An 18,993-nucleotide genomic window follows, 5' to 3' on the forward strand; every position below is an offset into this window, starting at 1 on the left:
AAACATTTGTGAGCAACACTTTCCTACAATGCTTTTAATGTTTGTTCAACTCTTAGCTTGCTTTTGATCTTTAATGCAGTTTGTTCGTTATGCAAGAATATTTGTTTACTTCTCACTGGGATGATTAGCCAGTTTATACTGCTGTTGGCTTGATTCTCCTTTTTTCCCCACTCTCTCCCTCCCAACTACTGAATCTTGAATAAAAGAAAACCAGCTGATGTAATGTTTAAATAGTCCCAAGTTAAGCCACGCTGAGAACTGGAGAATTGGGTCAAGTTTGTTTGCTTAATTATCCTGTTATTTTCAGTCATGTTTAGATCTGAACTAGCCCATTTCAAATGCACATAGAAAGTCATGATTACTTAGATCTGTGAAAGTGTGCACTGAATCCTAAGGCTGAACCAATTCACATAATATCCATATTACTTAATATATTGCCCTTTGTGGTTTGCTTGTAAATATTGTGTAAAGTATTTTGTTGTGTATATGTCATCTGTTGCAAATGTGCAAAACGCATTAAACTTTCGTTTACAAAGACGTTGAACTCACCGAGTGGTCAGGGGTGTTCACTGTTCACTGATATGCTCACACACAAATCGCTGCAAAAGATGCTTTCCAACAGGTTTTATCGTAGTTTTTGTCCAACTCCATTGACTTGTATTGGATGTGCTGTGAGGTACGGTATTACTCCGCCGCCGGAAACGGAAATGGGGTTGTTTGTGGGCTAGAGTGTCTATTATTCAAGCTCTCAATGGAAGAATGTACGGGTGTGAGGCGTTTGGAAAAATAGGTCCACAGTTTTACAACGAATGGTAAAACACCTGTTGGAAAGCATCTTTTGCAGCGATTTTTGTGTGAGCATATCAGTGAACACCCCTGACCACTCGGTGAGTTTCACGTCTTTGTAAACGAAAGTTTAATGCGTTTTAGGAAGGATTGTTCCAGTGCACCTATGCAGCCATTGTGGAGGTGGGGGGGTGCTACCACAGAAACCGAAAATTCTCGGGCCAGCAGCATGTGTCCAAATTTCAATCTTAACCATTGTATTTCATCGGAAAACAGGGCTTTAAATGTAAAATACCGAACTTGTCCTTTAATACTAGTATTTTTCAAAAAAAAAAAAAAATTTTTTTCGTGTATATTAGTTTGTACTTTGCAAGTATAAGAATTGGGATTCAGCCTATGTGTGTTGTGCCCTGTGTTGGTGAGGGCCGTGTGTCTGTGTGAAGTGAATAAGGGTCATGGTTAGACACAGTCCATTCCCTCCGCTGGCCCCCTATCAAGGTTCGGTAGCCTTCGAAACCCAACCGACATGCATGATTCGGTTTCCTTTCATCGTCTTATCTCGCTCTCTCCTTCACTTTCTCTGATACCCCCCCTCTCCTCTTACCTTTCCCCTTCATTACCTGAATATCAGCTTAAATGGGGAGGTCATGTCTTCATATTCTCTTCTCTCTCAGCTTTTCTCGTTTTCCCTCCACTATCTGTCTCTGTCTCTCATTTTCTTTTTCTTGCAGTAATGATAGCGTAGACTAGAGAATGAATCATGTTGTTCCAGAGTGCAGTGGAACAGTCTGTACACCCAGTCCTTACCAGAGGTCAGTTTTGTGTTGGAGTTAGGAATAGCCATGCGGCAGACTTCAAGCTCACCGTCTTTCCTCAGAATTGGTGTCAGTTAAGGTATATAATGTATTGCATAAACCGGAACACTGATAACATACCTTTTAACCTTGTTGTACTGTGACCTGATAGTGAACCGTATCTGTGTGCGTTCAGAGACGTGGGCGCCGTCAAGAATGTTTGTTTGTCATTCTCTACTATAACTCTGTATTTATTAATGGCAGGTGTGTACTTTATGTATGTGCAATTACATCTGAATAGTTTGATTATCCTGATTTCAACCCAGAACTCTTAACGAAAAAGGGTTTGTGAACACGTACTGCTTTCTGGATCTGTTTCCAAAACACAGGCTGTGTCTGAAAACTTGCCTTGCTGCCTTACCAGGCAATGACTTCGTAGGCAGCGTTTGCGCGCCAAGGTTCCTCACGAACTGATTTCGGACAGGCTTTTGAGGCAGCATAAAGGTTTAATAATCTACAGCAAATTAGAGCAAGCTTTGTTGATAACTAAGCAAATATTTAATTACTGCTATAGTAATTTCTGGCTAGAAATCACATCAAAAGTGGAAAATATTGGTCAAAAACTTACATTTACACACAAACTGACTACCAACCGCTACTTTCAGATGCCATCTTTATTTTGTAGCTGGCACAGAATGGAAAGCACAGGATTGTGGGATATCAATGGTAGGGAAGGATACATCTATGCTGCCTTTTAAAGATGGATTAGATGAAGGCATCTCAGGATCAGGAAGTGAAGCTAACATTGGATTTGGACTTGCCTTGATGCCTTCCTACCTAGTTATGCTTCCTCTAAAGACAGCCCTAGTGAGCTTCCTACCTAGGCAGCATTTTAAGGCATTATAAGTATGCTACTAACACTAAGGCTCTTCTAAAGTACCTAATTTTGGCCAAATTGTTAGTAGAGCACTACATTGATTATGCATTTTTGTAGGCCAACCCAAAAGTTGGTATCATCGAGGTTTTCTCGATTTAAAAACCCAATATTTTTCCAATGGGTTTTGGATTATTGCAGAAAATAAGCTCTGACCAACAAAAGTTTGATTCTTACACATTTTGTTCATTATGATGATCTTTACAAATGAAGACAACTTTTATGAAGCATAAAAAGCTAAACGTAGGCTATGAACAATCTTACACCATAGTCGCATGACTTCAATCAATGTCACAGTCACTAACGTTCCGACAACTCATTCAGTCTTTATTTAAAAAACATTTTCCCTGAAATTTGAGTTAGAATAGTTTGCAAGAGCTTGATTATAGACACAATGAGGCTGTAATAGCGTTCTAGTTTCTAGTTTACCACAGACCCTATTTCAGGCATTTAACCAAAAACCCTTTCAAGAAACCCATTGACTTCCAAACAGTGGAGTGCTAAAATGTTAACTCGCTTCTGGGTTTAGACTACAAAAATGCACCATTCCTGCAGCCCTCTATTGCATGTGTCTTTGGTTGTAGAAGGTTGTATCTGTTGTTGGTGCTTTCTCCAGTAGTTTGTTGTTGTTTCGACTCTTCAGTTTCTTTTTTGACTGGACCAGTATTGTTACGTTGTGGTCAAACTAATTAGTGCAAAAATGTGCATGTGTGAGCTGAGCGTACAGTGTTTGCCCGTTTATGCCGAAAGTATACTTCCTGTGTTCTGCTCCAGTTCGCGGATTGTCTGTGTGATGTCATTTTTGTCATCAACACAGTCCGCTGACAGCTGCGTGCAGCTGGATTTTTGTGTCTGTGCAGACAACAGTGCATGTGCAAATGATTTGAGCACTTAAACAGAAATGTCCACTAGGTAGTGCGCATGCAGTGATACTTTGAATAGGCTTGTGCAGCAGGGTTATCGTTAAGTAAAACTATTAAAGCCATTTCCGTTAATGGAAATAAAGCTGAAAAATATTTATTACATTTATTATATTTACAAACTATTTAAAATATTAATAAAACTAAAATAACACTGTTGTGCAGTCAACTGAAGTATACCTGGGTCTTTAGAAACATCGGCTGTGCCACATACAGTACACTATGCTGATGAAGAAATTTTACATGCAGTGTACATATTCCCTAGTGTACGCATAAAAAAAACAAAGCACTTTTTGGGCTTTAAAAGGCTGCTGCCTATGTAGGGAGTAGAGCAGCAATATCAATAACAGAGCTCAAGTGTGCATGAATTGTGGTATGCATGAAATGTAGCTCCCTCTTTTTCTGAGGAGTTTGGATTAGGCCTGCGTAGTCAGACAGTGTGATCGCTCTTAAACTCGTCTTGAGTCTATAAGATAATCCTAATCCCCTTAGACAAAACACCAGGCCATCTGGAGCTATCCTGACAAATGCAGCTAATATACACTCCACAGCCAGACAGACACTGATAGTAACTTAACACACAACAAACACAACTACTACAGACAGACGTGTGGGCACATGCAAGAGTTTGTTGATTCCAGTTAGCTGCCTACAGAACTAGATGTAACTGAAAATGCAATTTTTTTATTTTTTTATTACTAAAGTAAATTAGAAACACTCGTAATGAACCCTGAAGAGTGGATCAGTCCTTGTTTTTGACCAAAAGAGCTTACTTGAAAGCGTGAATAATATTTACCAGAATTTAGAGTGTTGTAACGTTGAGGCAAGGTTAACACAAACATTGCAGTTTGTAATCGCTCATTTTCACCAGACTCATTTGCATGAGTGCCCGTAATACGGGACTGTGTTGACATTCACAATATCCATGACTTCAGCACTAGCACTTGTTTTTGACACCATAACTGTGTCGTCAACTGGAAAACACATTATTTCCTGGCACAAGACATCATGTTATATTCATAAGGGAACCAGTATCTCTATTTCAGCCCTAACCCAAACACACGGTACTAATGCCACACTTTAACGAAGGTCGGGCCCACTATCTTTTCACATTCATGCTCCCAAGGTTGTAATTTGTGGCATTTCATCACATTTTTCTCAGCTGGGTTCCTGACATATCTGAGCTATTTTGTCTGGTTTGAATGTTTCTCGTGTTGTTGCTTTGCAGCCGAATGAGATTTGGATGGAATCTGGACAGAAATAAGTTGCAAACTGAGGGAAACGCAACAGAATTGGCTGGACTAAGTAGCGTAACTCAATTGAACGTGCATTTAAACCATTGTTCAGTTCCTTTTTGTGCATATGTGGTGGTCAGATGCTGGCCGGGTGGTTGGACGACCCATTTCCTTGTTTGAGTTGGCTGCCGGCCTGTCTGCTACTTTGTGCCCCCATTCGACCTTGATCCATAGGTGTCCTGCTACTTAACAATACATTTACGTCTATATATGTTTACGCTCTTGCCTGCAATTCCCTAAACACTCTATGGATCCTGTTATTCGAGCCCATGGTATCTTTATCAGAAAGCCTCAGGGTATTGTTATCTGGACTAAAACACGGAACTTGAATTCCACACATCTCTCAGCGTGAATGTCATGCAAAATAAGCAGGGAGACTTGTATTTATGAACTTGTAGCTCATTCCTGTGGTGAGGGAAGGACCTTGCCTGGTAATTTCTCAATAACACTGGATTGGACACACTGGTGCGGCCTTACTTGGTTTATTCGATAAGAGGCCATCAGTTCGCAATAATAGCCTTTACCAGCAATACTGCAGGGAACCATCTTGGCCATCACTTAAGATCACAATGTTCCCTTCTAAACACCTAGTGGTTTGTCTCTGTGTCTTGTCTGAGGGTGGTTTTTCCCATCGTCAGCACTTCCTCAACATAAACCGTTACAGTTTTGTTTTATGGTCTCAATGTCTGGTTTGTGGAACCTGGTGAAACTGCCCTTCACTTAGGAGGCCTCAGATTTGCATGAAACTCATTACAACCATAAAGTAACAGTTAACTGGCTTCCCAGGAATAAACACACCCTCTAAACGTTTGAGATTATCTACAGAGATGATGATGTTGTGGAAGGATAAACGGGAAATTTGCATGCTACTAGACTTTTGACTTGTTTGATCCACATTGCTAATTGTGGCTTAGAACTGCTCACTGAGTCAAGAAAAGTCTGTCTGATTGGCATGTGAAGTGTCCAACAAGTCGTGAAATAACTATTTGCCACTTTCACTTCTCACAGTTTCACAATAATGTCGACCATAGTTTACTTGTTGCAAACAAAATGCTTCTAATGATTTGATAGAAACCTGGAAAACTTTGGCAAATACTGAAAAAAATATTTTTCCTCTGAATTTTGTTGGGCCACTTCACAGTGGACTGCATTAAAATGTTGGTTGCAAAATAGGCATGGCTTTTAAGAATATACACTACTGTTCAAAAGTTTTAGGTCAGTAATATTTTTTTTAATATTTTTGTAACAAGGCTCTTATGGTTATCAAGGCTGCATTTATTTGATAAAAAATACAGTAAAAACAGTGTTATTGTGAATTATCATGAAAAAAATGTAAAACAGCTTTATTTTAATATATTTTAAAAAGTAATTTATTCCTCTGGCAACTGAATTTTCAGCAGCCATTACTCCAGACTTCTGTGTCACATGATCCTTCAAATATCATTCTACTATGCTGATTTGCTGCTCAGTTAACAATTATTAATGGTGCTCAGTTATTTATATTAGTTCTTATCAATGTTGAAAACAAACGTAGGTCAGAATCAGAAGAATAAATCAGCCTTATGGGATGATGAACAGTAGCTTTGTTTGAATACGTGTCTTTTTCTGAGTCCTTGGCAGGAGTAGAATAACAAGAAGTTGCTTTATGTAACTGCACTCTTTTAAAATCACACATTTTTTACGAGCGCAGCCACTCTCCCACAACTTCCATTTGTACTACTTCCTTTTTCTGGCCACTGTTTGTGTCCTTTTTGTCAGTTCATGTTGTTGAGGAAGCCTGCTGGTCTAATGCAGGATATCTCTGGACTTGTGTTTGTTGTGAGAAGTCTTCTAAGGCTTACGGGAATCAGCCACCTTTTAAACAAGTGTCTGACTCACTCTAGTTTTGTTTGACAGGAAACACCACATGCATATGTTCTCGTTCCTACTTACTGCCAACTGGCTGGGTATTAGGGATTCTCAACTCTCACACATGTGAAGATGCAGCACTTGGATGTGTCCTTTTTAATCTCTTTTTTTCCCCCATATCACTCTCTTGCTCCCTCTTTTACTGAGACAAAACCTTGTTTCCTTCCTGCCTCTAGAGACTTTGGAGGATGAGTCCGTTCAGCAGTGGTGGATGTAAATGGGCCCATGCTAGACTGAACGCGGCCTTGGATGTTTCAATATCGTCTTGAATACTCCACGTCTCCACTTCTGTTCTTTCCAAGCTCCCACTCGCACATTTACCATCTCTCTTTCTCACAATAAAAGAAAAAACACTCCTCCGTCACAGATTTTTTTTATCAGCCCATAAGCAAGTTACATTCTCACATAACTCTGCCTTACGTCAGCATGCTACACATTCCCTGTTATTTACGCTGTTAATTATGCAAGAGATTTCTTCTTCTGTCAGAATAAGCATTAACATTATTCAGATTGCACCGTTTAACCCTCACACTCTGATGCATGTTTTTGAAAGAAGTTTCTTATACTCACCAAGGCTGCATTTATTTGTTAAAAATAGAGTAAATCAGTAATATTGTGAAATATTATTGCAATTTAAAATAACTGCTTTCTTTTGAATTTGTTTCTATTTTTAGATCAGATTTATTCCTGTCATTACTCCAGTCTTCAGGGTCACACGATCCTTCAAAATTAATTCTTATATGCTTATTTGGGGCTCAAGAAACATAATTATTATAAATGTCAAAAACAGTCATAATTATTAGAAAGCTTAATATTTTTGAGGAAATGGTGATCATTTTTTTCAGGATTATTTGAATAAATCGAAAGTTCAAAAGAGCAGCATTTATTTGAGATAGAAATCTTGCAATATTATAAATGCCTTTGCTGTAGTTTAATGCATCCTTTCTAAATAAAAGTATTAAATAAAAAATAAAAATAAAAAAGGACCCCAAACATTTGAATGGTTGTGTATATATAAAAACTACTTCAAAGAATATCTTAGTTCTATCATGGTATTTCATTTATTATTTTATATAATAATTAAATAATTATGTAATTATTGATGGGAAGTGCATGGAATAATTTTTAGCTGTCATTATACAATATAATCAGAATCAAGCATTCCAGAGAGATTTATGCAGCTCTTTTTAAAACTTGCATGTTGTTGCAATTGTGATAATTTGGTGATATAATGGCTTTTAGTAGCTCCGAGGTGTACAAAGACTTGCTTTTAACACGTCATGTGTGAATATGTAAGTGTTTTCTGGAGGTATCAGAGCATTACGCTATCTGATTGGATGATGGCAGATGCGTGTTGGCAATGTGAAGTGGAATACTTCATTCTCCGGCTAGGTCAGAGAGGACACATGCCGCTGATCTGATGTGAGAGGCCTGCAGGGAGACATCTGAGGTTCTGCTGTCTGCTTTGTGTGTGTGTCTGTCCTTGTGTGAATGCTGCTATTAGGAGGAAACTAAGGGCAAAAAGTGCAGTAATGTAGATGCATTTACTGAGTGTATGCGTTTCTTGGTGAGCTTAATTACCTCGTGTTTGCACACTTAAAAAAATGTCTCTGTGGGGAACAGTATGATCCCTAACAGTTTTTGGCTAGCCAATTTGCATATTAATGTCGCGTAAGAGCACGTACGTGCATCCAGATGCTGGTTTTCATGTGACTTTGGCATAGACTGTTACAGCTCTGCAGATTTCCTGCTGTGTTATGTAATCCGAGGGCAGTGGGTTTTTCCTGCACTTTATTTTTCCCCTTCCTTGAGCAGCTCAGCTCCTCTCTTCCAGAACTTCCTGTTTTCTCAGTGGCCCACTGAACTCTTTCCCAGCGACAGGATGAGAGGCGCTCAGCTGGAAGACACTCCCACCATTACTCACAAGAGAGCTGGTTTTCCCCCAATACCCCGGTGTATTACTCAGCCTTTCTGCATGTATTAAATGATTTGAGCTACATAAGCTCTTAGCATATATCCCGGATATGCCCTGTGCTTTGTATTGTGCTGTTGCCTTTTTTTTTTGAGCTTCACTATTGTTATTCCTCATATTTAGGGTTACACTGTGTTTCCCTATCCAGGCTTTTAAGTTAACCATGCACATTTTATTATCGGTATAAGACGTGTAGTCATGCATAAGTGATATTGCTTTTAAAAATAAAGGTTCTTTATTCGCATCTATGAAGAACTTTTAACATTCTCGGAACCTTTCCATCACACAAAAATGTTCTTTAGAATGGAAAAAGGTTCTTTATATATTTAATGTTCTTCACGCTAAAAATATATGGTTCTTTTAAGAACTGTTCACTGAAATGCTGAGAAAATGGTTCTTCTATGGCATTGCTGCATAATCCCCCTTTTGGATCCTGTATTTTTAAGAGTGTAAGAAACAGTAAGAAAGTGTTTAATGTGTTTGTGTTGAATGAGGTAAGGCATGTGGTGGTTGGTCTGGTTGTGATTGTTGGCCCTGCGGGTAGAAAGTGTGGGAAAGAAAGCTGAAGGAATGACAGCACTCCTCTATGCCCAGTCACATTCACTTCATACCACAAAACTGTTAAGCCATTCCTACTATGCAGTACATTTGCAGGTCACAATTCCAGTCTTAAAATACTGGATGAAAGTCAAATTCGTTTTCTTTCATCACAACTAACTGTACTCAGTGGTTTTATTGTAGTGCTTTAGTTTGAACTGACGTTGCCATGTCCCAACACGTGCTGTGCAGCTTATAAAAAAACTGGCAGTTGATTAACTTTGATTAGAATTCACCCCAAAGTTGTCAATTTATTTACTCTCCCTCATGTTGTTCCAAACTAGTTTGACTGGTTTTTTTTTCTTCTTCTTTTTTTTTTTTCCTGTGGAACTCAAAAAGAGAAATTCATAGCAGAATGTCCAAGCTGTTATTTTCCATAGAATTAAAGTGATCAAGGATTTTCTGTCTACAACGGTTGTCTGTTCCGTATGTCATGTCACCAGAGACTCGGGATTTCATGCTTTAGTTTTATTGGGTGACTTTTATAATACAATTAAAGTGGTTTTTAGTCCTGTTGTTGACAAAATCCTCCTTGATGGCCACCATCTACTTTTATTGTTCGCACTTCTCATTTACATGCATTCTTCAAAGCAGCATTTGTGTTTTGCTGAAGTCGCACATGTTTGTAATAAAATTTTTGTGTGAACTATCCTTTTAATAAATATTCCAGGTATTTTTTCCCCTTAATATCTCTTTACATTCTGTTTGTCTTTTGTGCAATCCTGTTAACAAAAGCCAAGTTCTACATCATCCTCCAGGAAGTGACATCACAGTGTAAACGTATCGCAAGTATAAAGTATGTGCAATAGTCAGGTTCCAGATCTAAAAATAGGAGCTGATGCCATCTTGCACCTCAGTTATTGACCGTATTTCCTGTAAAATGAAACTGGGGGACTTCAGTATTAATGATGGTTTTGCACACTGTGATGGATTAATAATTAAAGAATCAGGTAATATTTTAAAACTGTCTTTTCAAACCAATATTTCATGTCCACATCATTATTTATGTGGTGAAAAGCTGTGTTATAAGCTGTGGTGTAAATTATTTGAGCAAATGTTACTTAAGTATCTTTTTGGCTACTTTGTAGTTTTACTGAGTATCAAAGATATTACTTTTTTACTCTCTACTTGACTACATTTTTTTTATTATGTACTCTTTAATATATTTGTGATGAGTAATGCAATTACTTGTTACATTTTGCATGGCACCTAACTTTTTCTGCGGTTGTTTGTTTCTGCTACAAAATAAGTGATATCGCCATCTACAGGGCATTGAAGGTACTATATATTGTGTTTTTTCCCTTACTCACCCAAACTTGTCAACAAGGCTACTTTACCTGAATGCGAGTGCATAAGCAGCTAGTTGTGACTCGTAGGTGTTTTTATGTATGAGATGAGGCCGAAACAGCACGTCCAGTGTAGTCCAGACTAGTGCATCTTTGAGCCTTACATTCAGTACCAGTAACATACTTAAGTACTGTTAAAATCAGATATTCTAAGACTTTTACTTAAGTGGTATTGGAATTGGTGACTTGTAACTTAATGGAGTCATTTTCACTGTACTATTACTCAAGTATGGTTTTCAAGTACTCTTCACACCTCTGGTAACAAGTGATATGAACATTATCCCTTGTTTGAATTTGTTCGTTTTTGAGGCTCAAAGCTGCTTGATATGAACTTTGCGTTTAATGAGCTAATAAAATATTTCAACTCAAATCAATATTTTGCGTCTAATAATAGCCGTGTAATAAGCTGTATAATGTACATCCAGTCAGTTATACCCTGACGCAAAGCAGAGGGGTCTTGTATCACCCTGAAGGGTTTTATTGTGCAATAAAAAACAGCTGGATGTGCATTATTCCTTACTTAATTTATATACAATTGTTGAAAAGTGGAGTTCCTGGTAAAAAAAATAAAACTACATTACTCGTCCAAAAAGATGCCCACTCATATGAAGCACTATGAATGACGTAATACAGACTCCCTACACTCTTAAACTACTTATATTTGTGAATAGATACATATTTTGCAGTAAATTCTATATACATAGTCAACATCTTTTAATCAATAGTTATGTTTTTCCATTGCTTTTTAATCCAATTGTTCTGCGCAATGCTTCATGGGATTGTAGTTATTTCCCTCATTAAATACACAACATTCATTAAATAAAAACGTTTTCTTTTTTTTTCTTTTTTGTCAGAGAAGAAAAGATTTTTTTTTAAATTGCTTAAAATTAAAGTTTCTAATGTTGTTTCACCTCATAGCTGGTTGTTTTGGGTCATAACTTATAACTCTTAAATTAAGACTTTAAAGGGATAGTTCACCCAAAAATCACCTGTTCCAGATGATAGAATTTTCATTTTTGGGTGAACTATCCCTTTAAGAATAATTCATTAAAAAAAAGAGGAGACCAAGGCAGCTGAAAGTGGATAAAGTGTGGGTATGTTAATATCAAAATAAGCTTCAAGTTGACAGTCTGATGTAAGATAACTGTCAATGCCGACCGTTAACAATAGTTAAATTTAACGCTTAGATTTCAGCCTGTTACATTTTCCAGCCTGTTAAATTCCATGCCATTGTATAGGATAATCTGAGCTTGAGAACCAGATCATATTTCTGAAAGTACCCTTTTTTGCAAACACTTAGTTAAATTACAACACATCAACATTTTTAATGTTACTCAGCCCAAACAGCACTGCATAACTGGAACGACTTGTTTATGAAAGACGCTATGCGCGCGCGCGCACGCACACACACACACACACACACACACACACACACAGGCTCAAGCCGGCAAAAATCCCGCCAAAAGTCCCTCAGCTGCCCTGATAGATACGCTGTGCATTGAAGAAATAAATGAGGGGAAACAGTTTTACACAGCCTTGAGATTGAAGACATCAATGTTAGTTTGTTCTGTCTTTGTTTACCTGAACAGTTTTCCCCTCACTGTCTATGTTTAGTTTTGTCAATATTACGGGTCAATATGCAGTAAAAGGCGTGTGTGTGTGTGTGTGTGTGTGTGTGTGTGTCGTCGTCGTCGTCTTAAATAACAGCTCTGCAGTCTCTTTTGTGTCATGTCTTGTTCTCCTCCTGTCATTTAAAATAACCTTTTATTTTCCAGGGTATTTCGCGCCAAAACCAGAGAGAGAGAACAATGTGGGCGTTAAACATTTCCCTTTAACCCCTGCAGCGCTCTGGGTGTGTGTGTGTGTGTGTTTCTGATATGTGTGCTATTGCCGTCTACAGTATGAGTCTTTATATGGGTGTGTTTGTTCAACACTATCTCTTTCCTCAAGCCGTGTATGTTTGTGCCAGTGGGTTTCTAGATCAAGGTTGAATGTTTTCACTGGTTGCCTGGGTACGCCGGGCCGTTGGCCACCGGTTGCCGCGGGAGACGGGGATGGGAGTGGCCAGAGCCGGTCTGCTGCAGTTTAGCGCGCTTGCTTTCCCGCCATCAGATCCCGCCATGAGGGAGGGGCTTTGGCACAAAGACAAAGCAGAGAGAGGAGGCTTTCCCGCTAAATGTCTCATATGCAAATAAGCCCTGGTGGGAGTGGCATTCAGACGTTTGCAGAACGGTTAACTGTTTCAGTGCTGAAACCTACAGTAGCATACTACACAACCCTCTTAACCCATAAAGTTGACTTGCATAAGCACACTTATGCAAGTCTTAAGGACACACGTATGTCCTTGTGTTTTATGTTATGTAACTTAAAGAATCTCTAGCTTGCATATATGTGTGTGTACACTTCTAATATAAGTAACAGAGAATTTATACTGTAGGTGTGAGGTTAATGACTTTACCATGCCTGGAAATAATTCTTATGTCTGGACTTAAGGGTATTATGGTTTTTATTACACATCGGTGTGGGAAGTTTGCATGCGGAACGGCTAAAGATTTTAAGTAGTTATAACTTTGTAAGTAATGTAAGTTACACTGCTGGCTATTGGTCTAAATGATTTTTCCATGACTTTTGAATAGATTTCTGAAGATAAAGCGGAATGAAGATTTTGTTGGCCCTCAGAGAGAGAACTTGCCTTTGTGATAATCTTCTTGAAGTTTTGCCACAGCATCTCATGGAAATCCTCTTCTTTTCTGTTTTCAGTATGAGTCTGTGCTTTCACACTATGAGGTCTGAACAGTATAGATGCACAGAAATGTAAGGAACACGTCACCCATAAAATGAACATTTTGTCATGGTTTACGTTAAGACTTTTTTTTTTCTTTCTTTTTTATAGAATGGAAATGTACACATTTTAAAGAATGTCCAGACTGCATTTTTCCATATAGCATCTGTTTGTGTTTATATATACACATTTACATTTTAATTTTGTTTTCCCTCAAAACTGATACACACTCTCTCTCTCTCTCTCTCTCTCTCTCTCTCTCACACACACACACACACACACACACACACACACACACACACACAAAGACAGACAGACACACACACACGCATTAGACAATAGTAAGCGTCCATGTTAATGTTTTGGGTATGATTTGCTGTGTAACCGCTCTTTGTTACAGTTGGTGTGGGTGTGAACAGGGCAGGTGGAGGTGATGACGGTTGGGAAATATAACCACAGTTCATTTGTGCCAAGATTTATCTTGAATACGCACAACAACTGCATTGTTAGTTTCCTAGACTCAGGGTTATGGGAGCATACTGATAAAGTGGGTTAACACTAATCTTAATGCAGTAAAATGACATGCACACTTTCATCAACCCTTAAGGGCCCCTGTCATAAAACACAGACAGTAACTGTCACAGTTCGTGCCCTCCGGATAGAAAATCCACACTTTACTTCCCTCTCTTTCTTCTGTTTTCCTGTTGATTTCGGGAGTGGCACGGCCGGGTGCACGTTGAGCCGGTTTGTGCACCTGCCAACGGACTCGCCCGTCCTCAAATTACCTGGAAATCTCTGGAAAATACTGCCAAAGATCCTCCAACATTAGTCTTTGGCAGGAAGGGTGATATAGCATTCTCATAGTCTCAATGGACAGATCTGAGATGATGGACTGCCTGTATATTTACTGGGTCAGCACTGGACATGTCTAGACATGGCAGCTCACTTCATGACAATATAATCAGTCTCTGATAAAATATTTATTTTCAGATGGATGCAAGTCTTGAATATACAAAGGTACGGAGGGCTGAAATAAACATTTCATCTACTTATGAATAATGCAGTGCAGATGACTATAGTGAGCTTTAATTGGTTAAATTGTAATTACAGTAAGGGTACATTCAGAACAAAGTGGTTGAATCAATAGACGTCATAATTAGTTTGCGGTGTCAAAGCAACACAAATATGAATACAACGTTACTTGAAGATGGTGCATTTAAAGTATGAAAAACATGGGATTGTATCTTTTTCTATACATTTTCACAGAAAGGTCTGTGTGCATGAATCATATGCGTGTTCAATTTATGTCTAAGTTCTTCACAGTGTTCCAATAATAACCACACACTTCATCTCATCTCCTGTGTGTTCTTCTGCCCCAGATTATTAAAGCTCTCTCTGCACTTATATCCACCAGACCCTCCTCAAACTCTCTGGGCTTCTGTAAAGATGTGGTAACATTTATGTACATATGATTTATGTGGGTGTAAATGTTTTAATAAGAGCTGATATGAAGCTATAAAAATTTTAGGGCCCCCTGATACTCATGAGCTGTGAAGATGAGAAGTCTCAAATTTAATACTTTGCTGCCCCCTGGTGGTTAGATGTGAAGCTAATATCCACCGTTTGTGAACAAATTTCTAACATATGAGTTTTCCCCTATATTGAAAACCAGATGTAGAAAACACTTAAAACTTTGGATGTTGCATTTATATTCAGTGGGCTTGTCCAGATACCCACACTGGCGTCTGCGCACTTGACCACTTGTCTGCTTACTGTATTTGACCCAAGTGTGTGTAGAACTTTTGATTACCTGATGGGTGTAAAGATGTAAGGGTTTACAGAGCTTTATTTATTTTTCAATACTTTGTATTTTAAATTAAACTGGTCAGTAGTCGCTATGTAACCATTTCTTCTAAATTAGTGCTAAAAAGCAGATGCAATTGTTGTACAAAATACCCCAATAAAATGTGCAACACTTTGTTTTACTACCAAATTATATGTAATATATAATTATTTTAACTTACAATGGAATGTTTTCCTCAACATCTCATGATATCAGGGTACAGAAGTGAATTTGATGCATGATGATGGGATACCCTTAGCCACGAATACCGCTCTGAAGCGCTATTCGAGATAGTGTAGGTTTAGTGTGCACTGTGCATTAATGGCACGTTTTTAAGACTTGGGACAATCTTGCGCACTTGCATCTTATTGCGTGCACACGCTCTCTCGAGTGGCCAAGACTACAAGTGTGGGTATTTGGGCAGGACTTGTGTTTTCACCTACTACATGATCAACGACTGTTTTAATGATTTGTAAACACTTTTTATCAGGAAAAACTTCCGGGTCCTGCACATCTTCTGCATATTTGAACCCTTTCCCAAAAGTGACTATGATTTGGAGATCCATCTTTACACACTTATATAATAGGAAATTATAGGATAATTTAGAATCCTAAGAAAACCTGTGAAAACGTTCACTGATGCTCAAGAAGGAAACATGATGCATTAAGAGCCGATGGGTCTCAAAATCATAGTCACTTTTGGGAAAGGGTTAAAATATGCAGAAGATGCTGGAAAACCAACAAAATGTGCAGGAGCGGGAGGATTTTTCTGAAGAACAGTGGGCAGTTTAACTGCTCAGGGCAAACAAGGGGTTCATGAACGGCTATCACAAAACAACAAAAAGTCATTGCTCATCCAGGTAACAATTAAAAATAAAGGGTATGTAAACTTTTGAACAGCGTCATTTTTATAAATTAAGTTATTTCGTCTTGTGGACTAAACATCTATTATTTGAAATACCTTATTTAGGACAGTGCTAAATAAGAAATAACGTGCAATTTAAGAAAAAAAACCCCTGCAGATTCTTCAAGGGGTGTGTTGACTTTTGAGCATAACTACGGTTATTAATAATGCTTGCAAAATGATTTGACTTAAGTTAAATAAATAAAAATCATATGGTCTCATTTGTTAGATTTGAATTTCACAAGTCTGTGTGCAACTTGTTCATGCTAGCCAGCATCCAGATCCTAAAATATTTAATAATATAGTTTGTTGAATCTCAGACTTTCTGAGTGAAAATATGTTTTGAATGCATTTTGAAACTTCACTACTGTTAATGAGTTTAGGATTGTTTTAAAAAGTTTTTTTTTTTTTACTCCAGCCTTCACATTTTTCTATGCTAATTTGATCCTCAAGATTAATTTTTTTTATTATTATCAATGTTGAAAACAGTTGTAGGCTACTGTTTAATATTTTTTTCTGGAAACTGTGATACATTTTTTTTTTCAGGATTCTTTGATGAAAAGAAAGAACAGAATTTTTTTTAATCAATCTTTAATAACATTATGAATGTATTTACTGTATCTGACCATTCTAAAGTACTGCAGATAATCCAACTTTCCGATACACCTGCGTTAAGTTATAAATACATGACACCCATTGTATTCATATTTTTGGCCCATATTAATTCTCTGAACTGTATAGATAATGAATAGATAGGCTGTCCTTTGCAGTGATTGGCATTAATTGAGTTCAGAAAACAGCACCATGGACAGCAACACACAACACTTATTTACTTGAGTCAGTGTGATTCAAAGCATCATTATATATCTGACATCATTCAACCTTAGAAATATACTTCTGTGCTTCATTCTGAAGATGGAATAACCTTTTATGAGGAAAAAAGTCAGAGAACAAAGGTCAATGACAAAATGGCATGTTGAATGTAGTAAATGACAAGTTTATTTCTTGCACAAAATGTACAAAATAACAAGCAAATGGACAGCCCGTCCCCCCCACCCTCCTCCCTGCCCTGTTTGAATTTCCCCGCTGATATGAAGTTGGAGATCTGGAACATGTCTACGGCAAGTCCGATGGTCCAAGCCAAAACGCATGGTTTTCTTAGAGACAACACATACCCAATTCAGATTCACCGAACAATTAAAAATGAATAAAAACACCATATTTACAGTCTTGTCTGAACTTTTACAGCATGCCATCTATATATTCATACAGAGCTTTTGTTTTTCAACAGAACCCCATATAGAAAACATATTAGAAGATCAAATCAAGTTCGACTAATGGCGAGAGACACTCAAAGTACAGCACTGCGTTTGTCGCGGTATAATCTTTTTGATTCATTTTTGTTTTTCAACCCACATCTTTTTCTTTTTTTTATTCTGTAATTCTAACAAAGAATCTCGATGGAACATTTGTTTAGTCCTCAACAAGAAAAATCCTCTTATTTACACCAAGTCAAGTGTTTTTGCACCTTCAAGCCTGTTGTTTTTTTTAGTTTTCCCATTTCAGGAGATTGTGTTCATGACAAAACGAATCACTCGAACGTCACACAGCGCATCACTTCTATCTATCTAAAAGGCAAAGTTGCAGTCTCATTTGGCAATGATTTGCTTTTGGATACAGAGGACAGCAAATCCACATCGCTGTGTTGTTCACAATGGTGTGTTTTGGTTTTTGTTTGTTAACTCTCTACTAATGATGTGCATGTCACTCCGTCTGGACTGAATGTGACGCGGTGGTACAAGAAGCAGCTATGGCACAGGGCAGAATGTGTGTTTGCGTCTGAATTACAGTTTCATGGCTTACTCGCTCCGTTTTAACGTCAACTTTACAAGAGCAAAAACAAATCAAGCTTTTTAAAGGATTGTTCGTCTAATGATATGTACAACTGGCCTTTAAACTCCACAGATGAGCTGTTAGCATTATCTGGCGTCTCATACATTGGTATGAAGGCATTTCAAATGAACGTGTTTGCAGTTGTCACCTTGGTGGTAGAGTATTGCTGTACAGCACTAGTGAAGAAGTCTAACAAAACGCTTCATTTCTTTACAAAACTGTCCTGTGCTTTCCGAGTATATACAGCTAGAGGATTATAGTTTGATTTCTGGCGATGTCAGCAGAGATGTGTCTCAAGTATGTGATCTTTACATTTATCCTTTAACAGACTTTGTGCCGTAGATGAAATGCCAAGGACTGCAGTTTTATTCAAGAAACCCACAATTCCCAGAATGCATTGGATGAAGCATATCGAGGATAACGAGGCAAAGGCATTGCAAATCAAATCAAGTCTAAACGCATGAAAAAGGATCTGAACTATACAGTTTCAAGCCATGTTAAAGTCTTTCCTGTGAAGTGGGATTCCTTTTCAAGTGTGCAAAAATACTCTCAGACGTAACTTGGAATATGAACCAGTTTTGTTGGTGGTTTTAACTACCGCTTTTTACTTCAATTCTTAAATATTTAATATGTTTTTGAAAGACCTTTATATCCACACCGGGTAGTTTTGTTTAAGTAATGAATTTTAATATACATATATATCTCTATTTTTCCTGCTTTTATAAAATGACACACGGTGATGAACCATCAACAATCTCTCTCTATATATATATTTATTTTCGTATTCCTTTTTCTTTTCTAGAATATCTTATTTAATTTGAGATCAAGTTGCGCTTGTAAACAAACAGGTTTAAGAGGATTGCCAGCCACCATCGCTTGTTCTCTGACAGTCTCTTTCTCTGTGGTTCCTCCCTCTCCTCCTGCTCTCATTGAAGCAGAGCCCTGATTTGTTTAGAGGTGCTGTCATCATTTAAATGTCTTGTTGTATACCTGGATGAAAGAAAGTACATTTTCAGGTC

The 18,993-nt window shown here is 37.9% G+C and overlaps 1 protein-coding gene across 4 annotated transcripts in view; it reads right to left on the reverse strand.

Annotated features, from left to right (window-relative positions):
- Nucleotides 1-1,116: 1,116 nt before the first annotated feature.
- Nucleotides 1,117-18,993, reverse strand: part of fam49al (family with sequence similarity 49 member A, like) — a 43,003-nt gene continuing 25,126 nt past the window's right edge. For all 4 annotated transcript variants that reach the window (XM_082186919.1, XM_082186917.1, XM_082186916.1 and 1 more), the window contains one exon: nt 1,117-18,964. In XM_082186919.1, the coding sequence (XP_082043045.1) occupies nt 18,901-18,964 (64 nt within the window). In that variant the 3' untranslated portion in view covers nt 1,117-18,900. The remainder of the gene's footprint in view (nt 18,965-18,993) is intronic.

Source organism: Leuciscus leuciscus (genome assembly GCF_965113295.1).
Source record: "Leuciscus leuciscus genome assembly, chromosome: 12".
Lineage (NCBI taxonomy): Eukaryota > Metazoa > Chordata > Actinopteri > Cypriniformes > Leuciscidae > Leuciscus > Leuciscus leuciscus.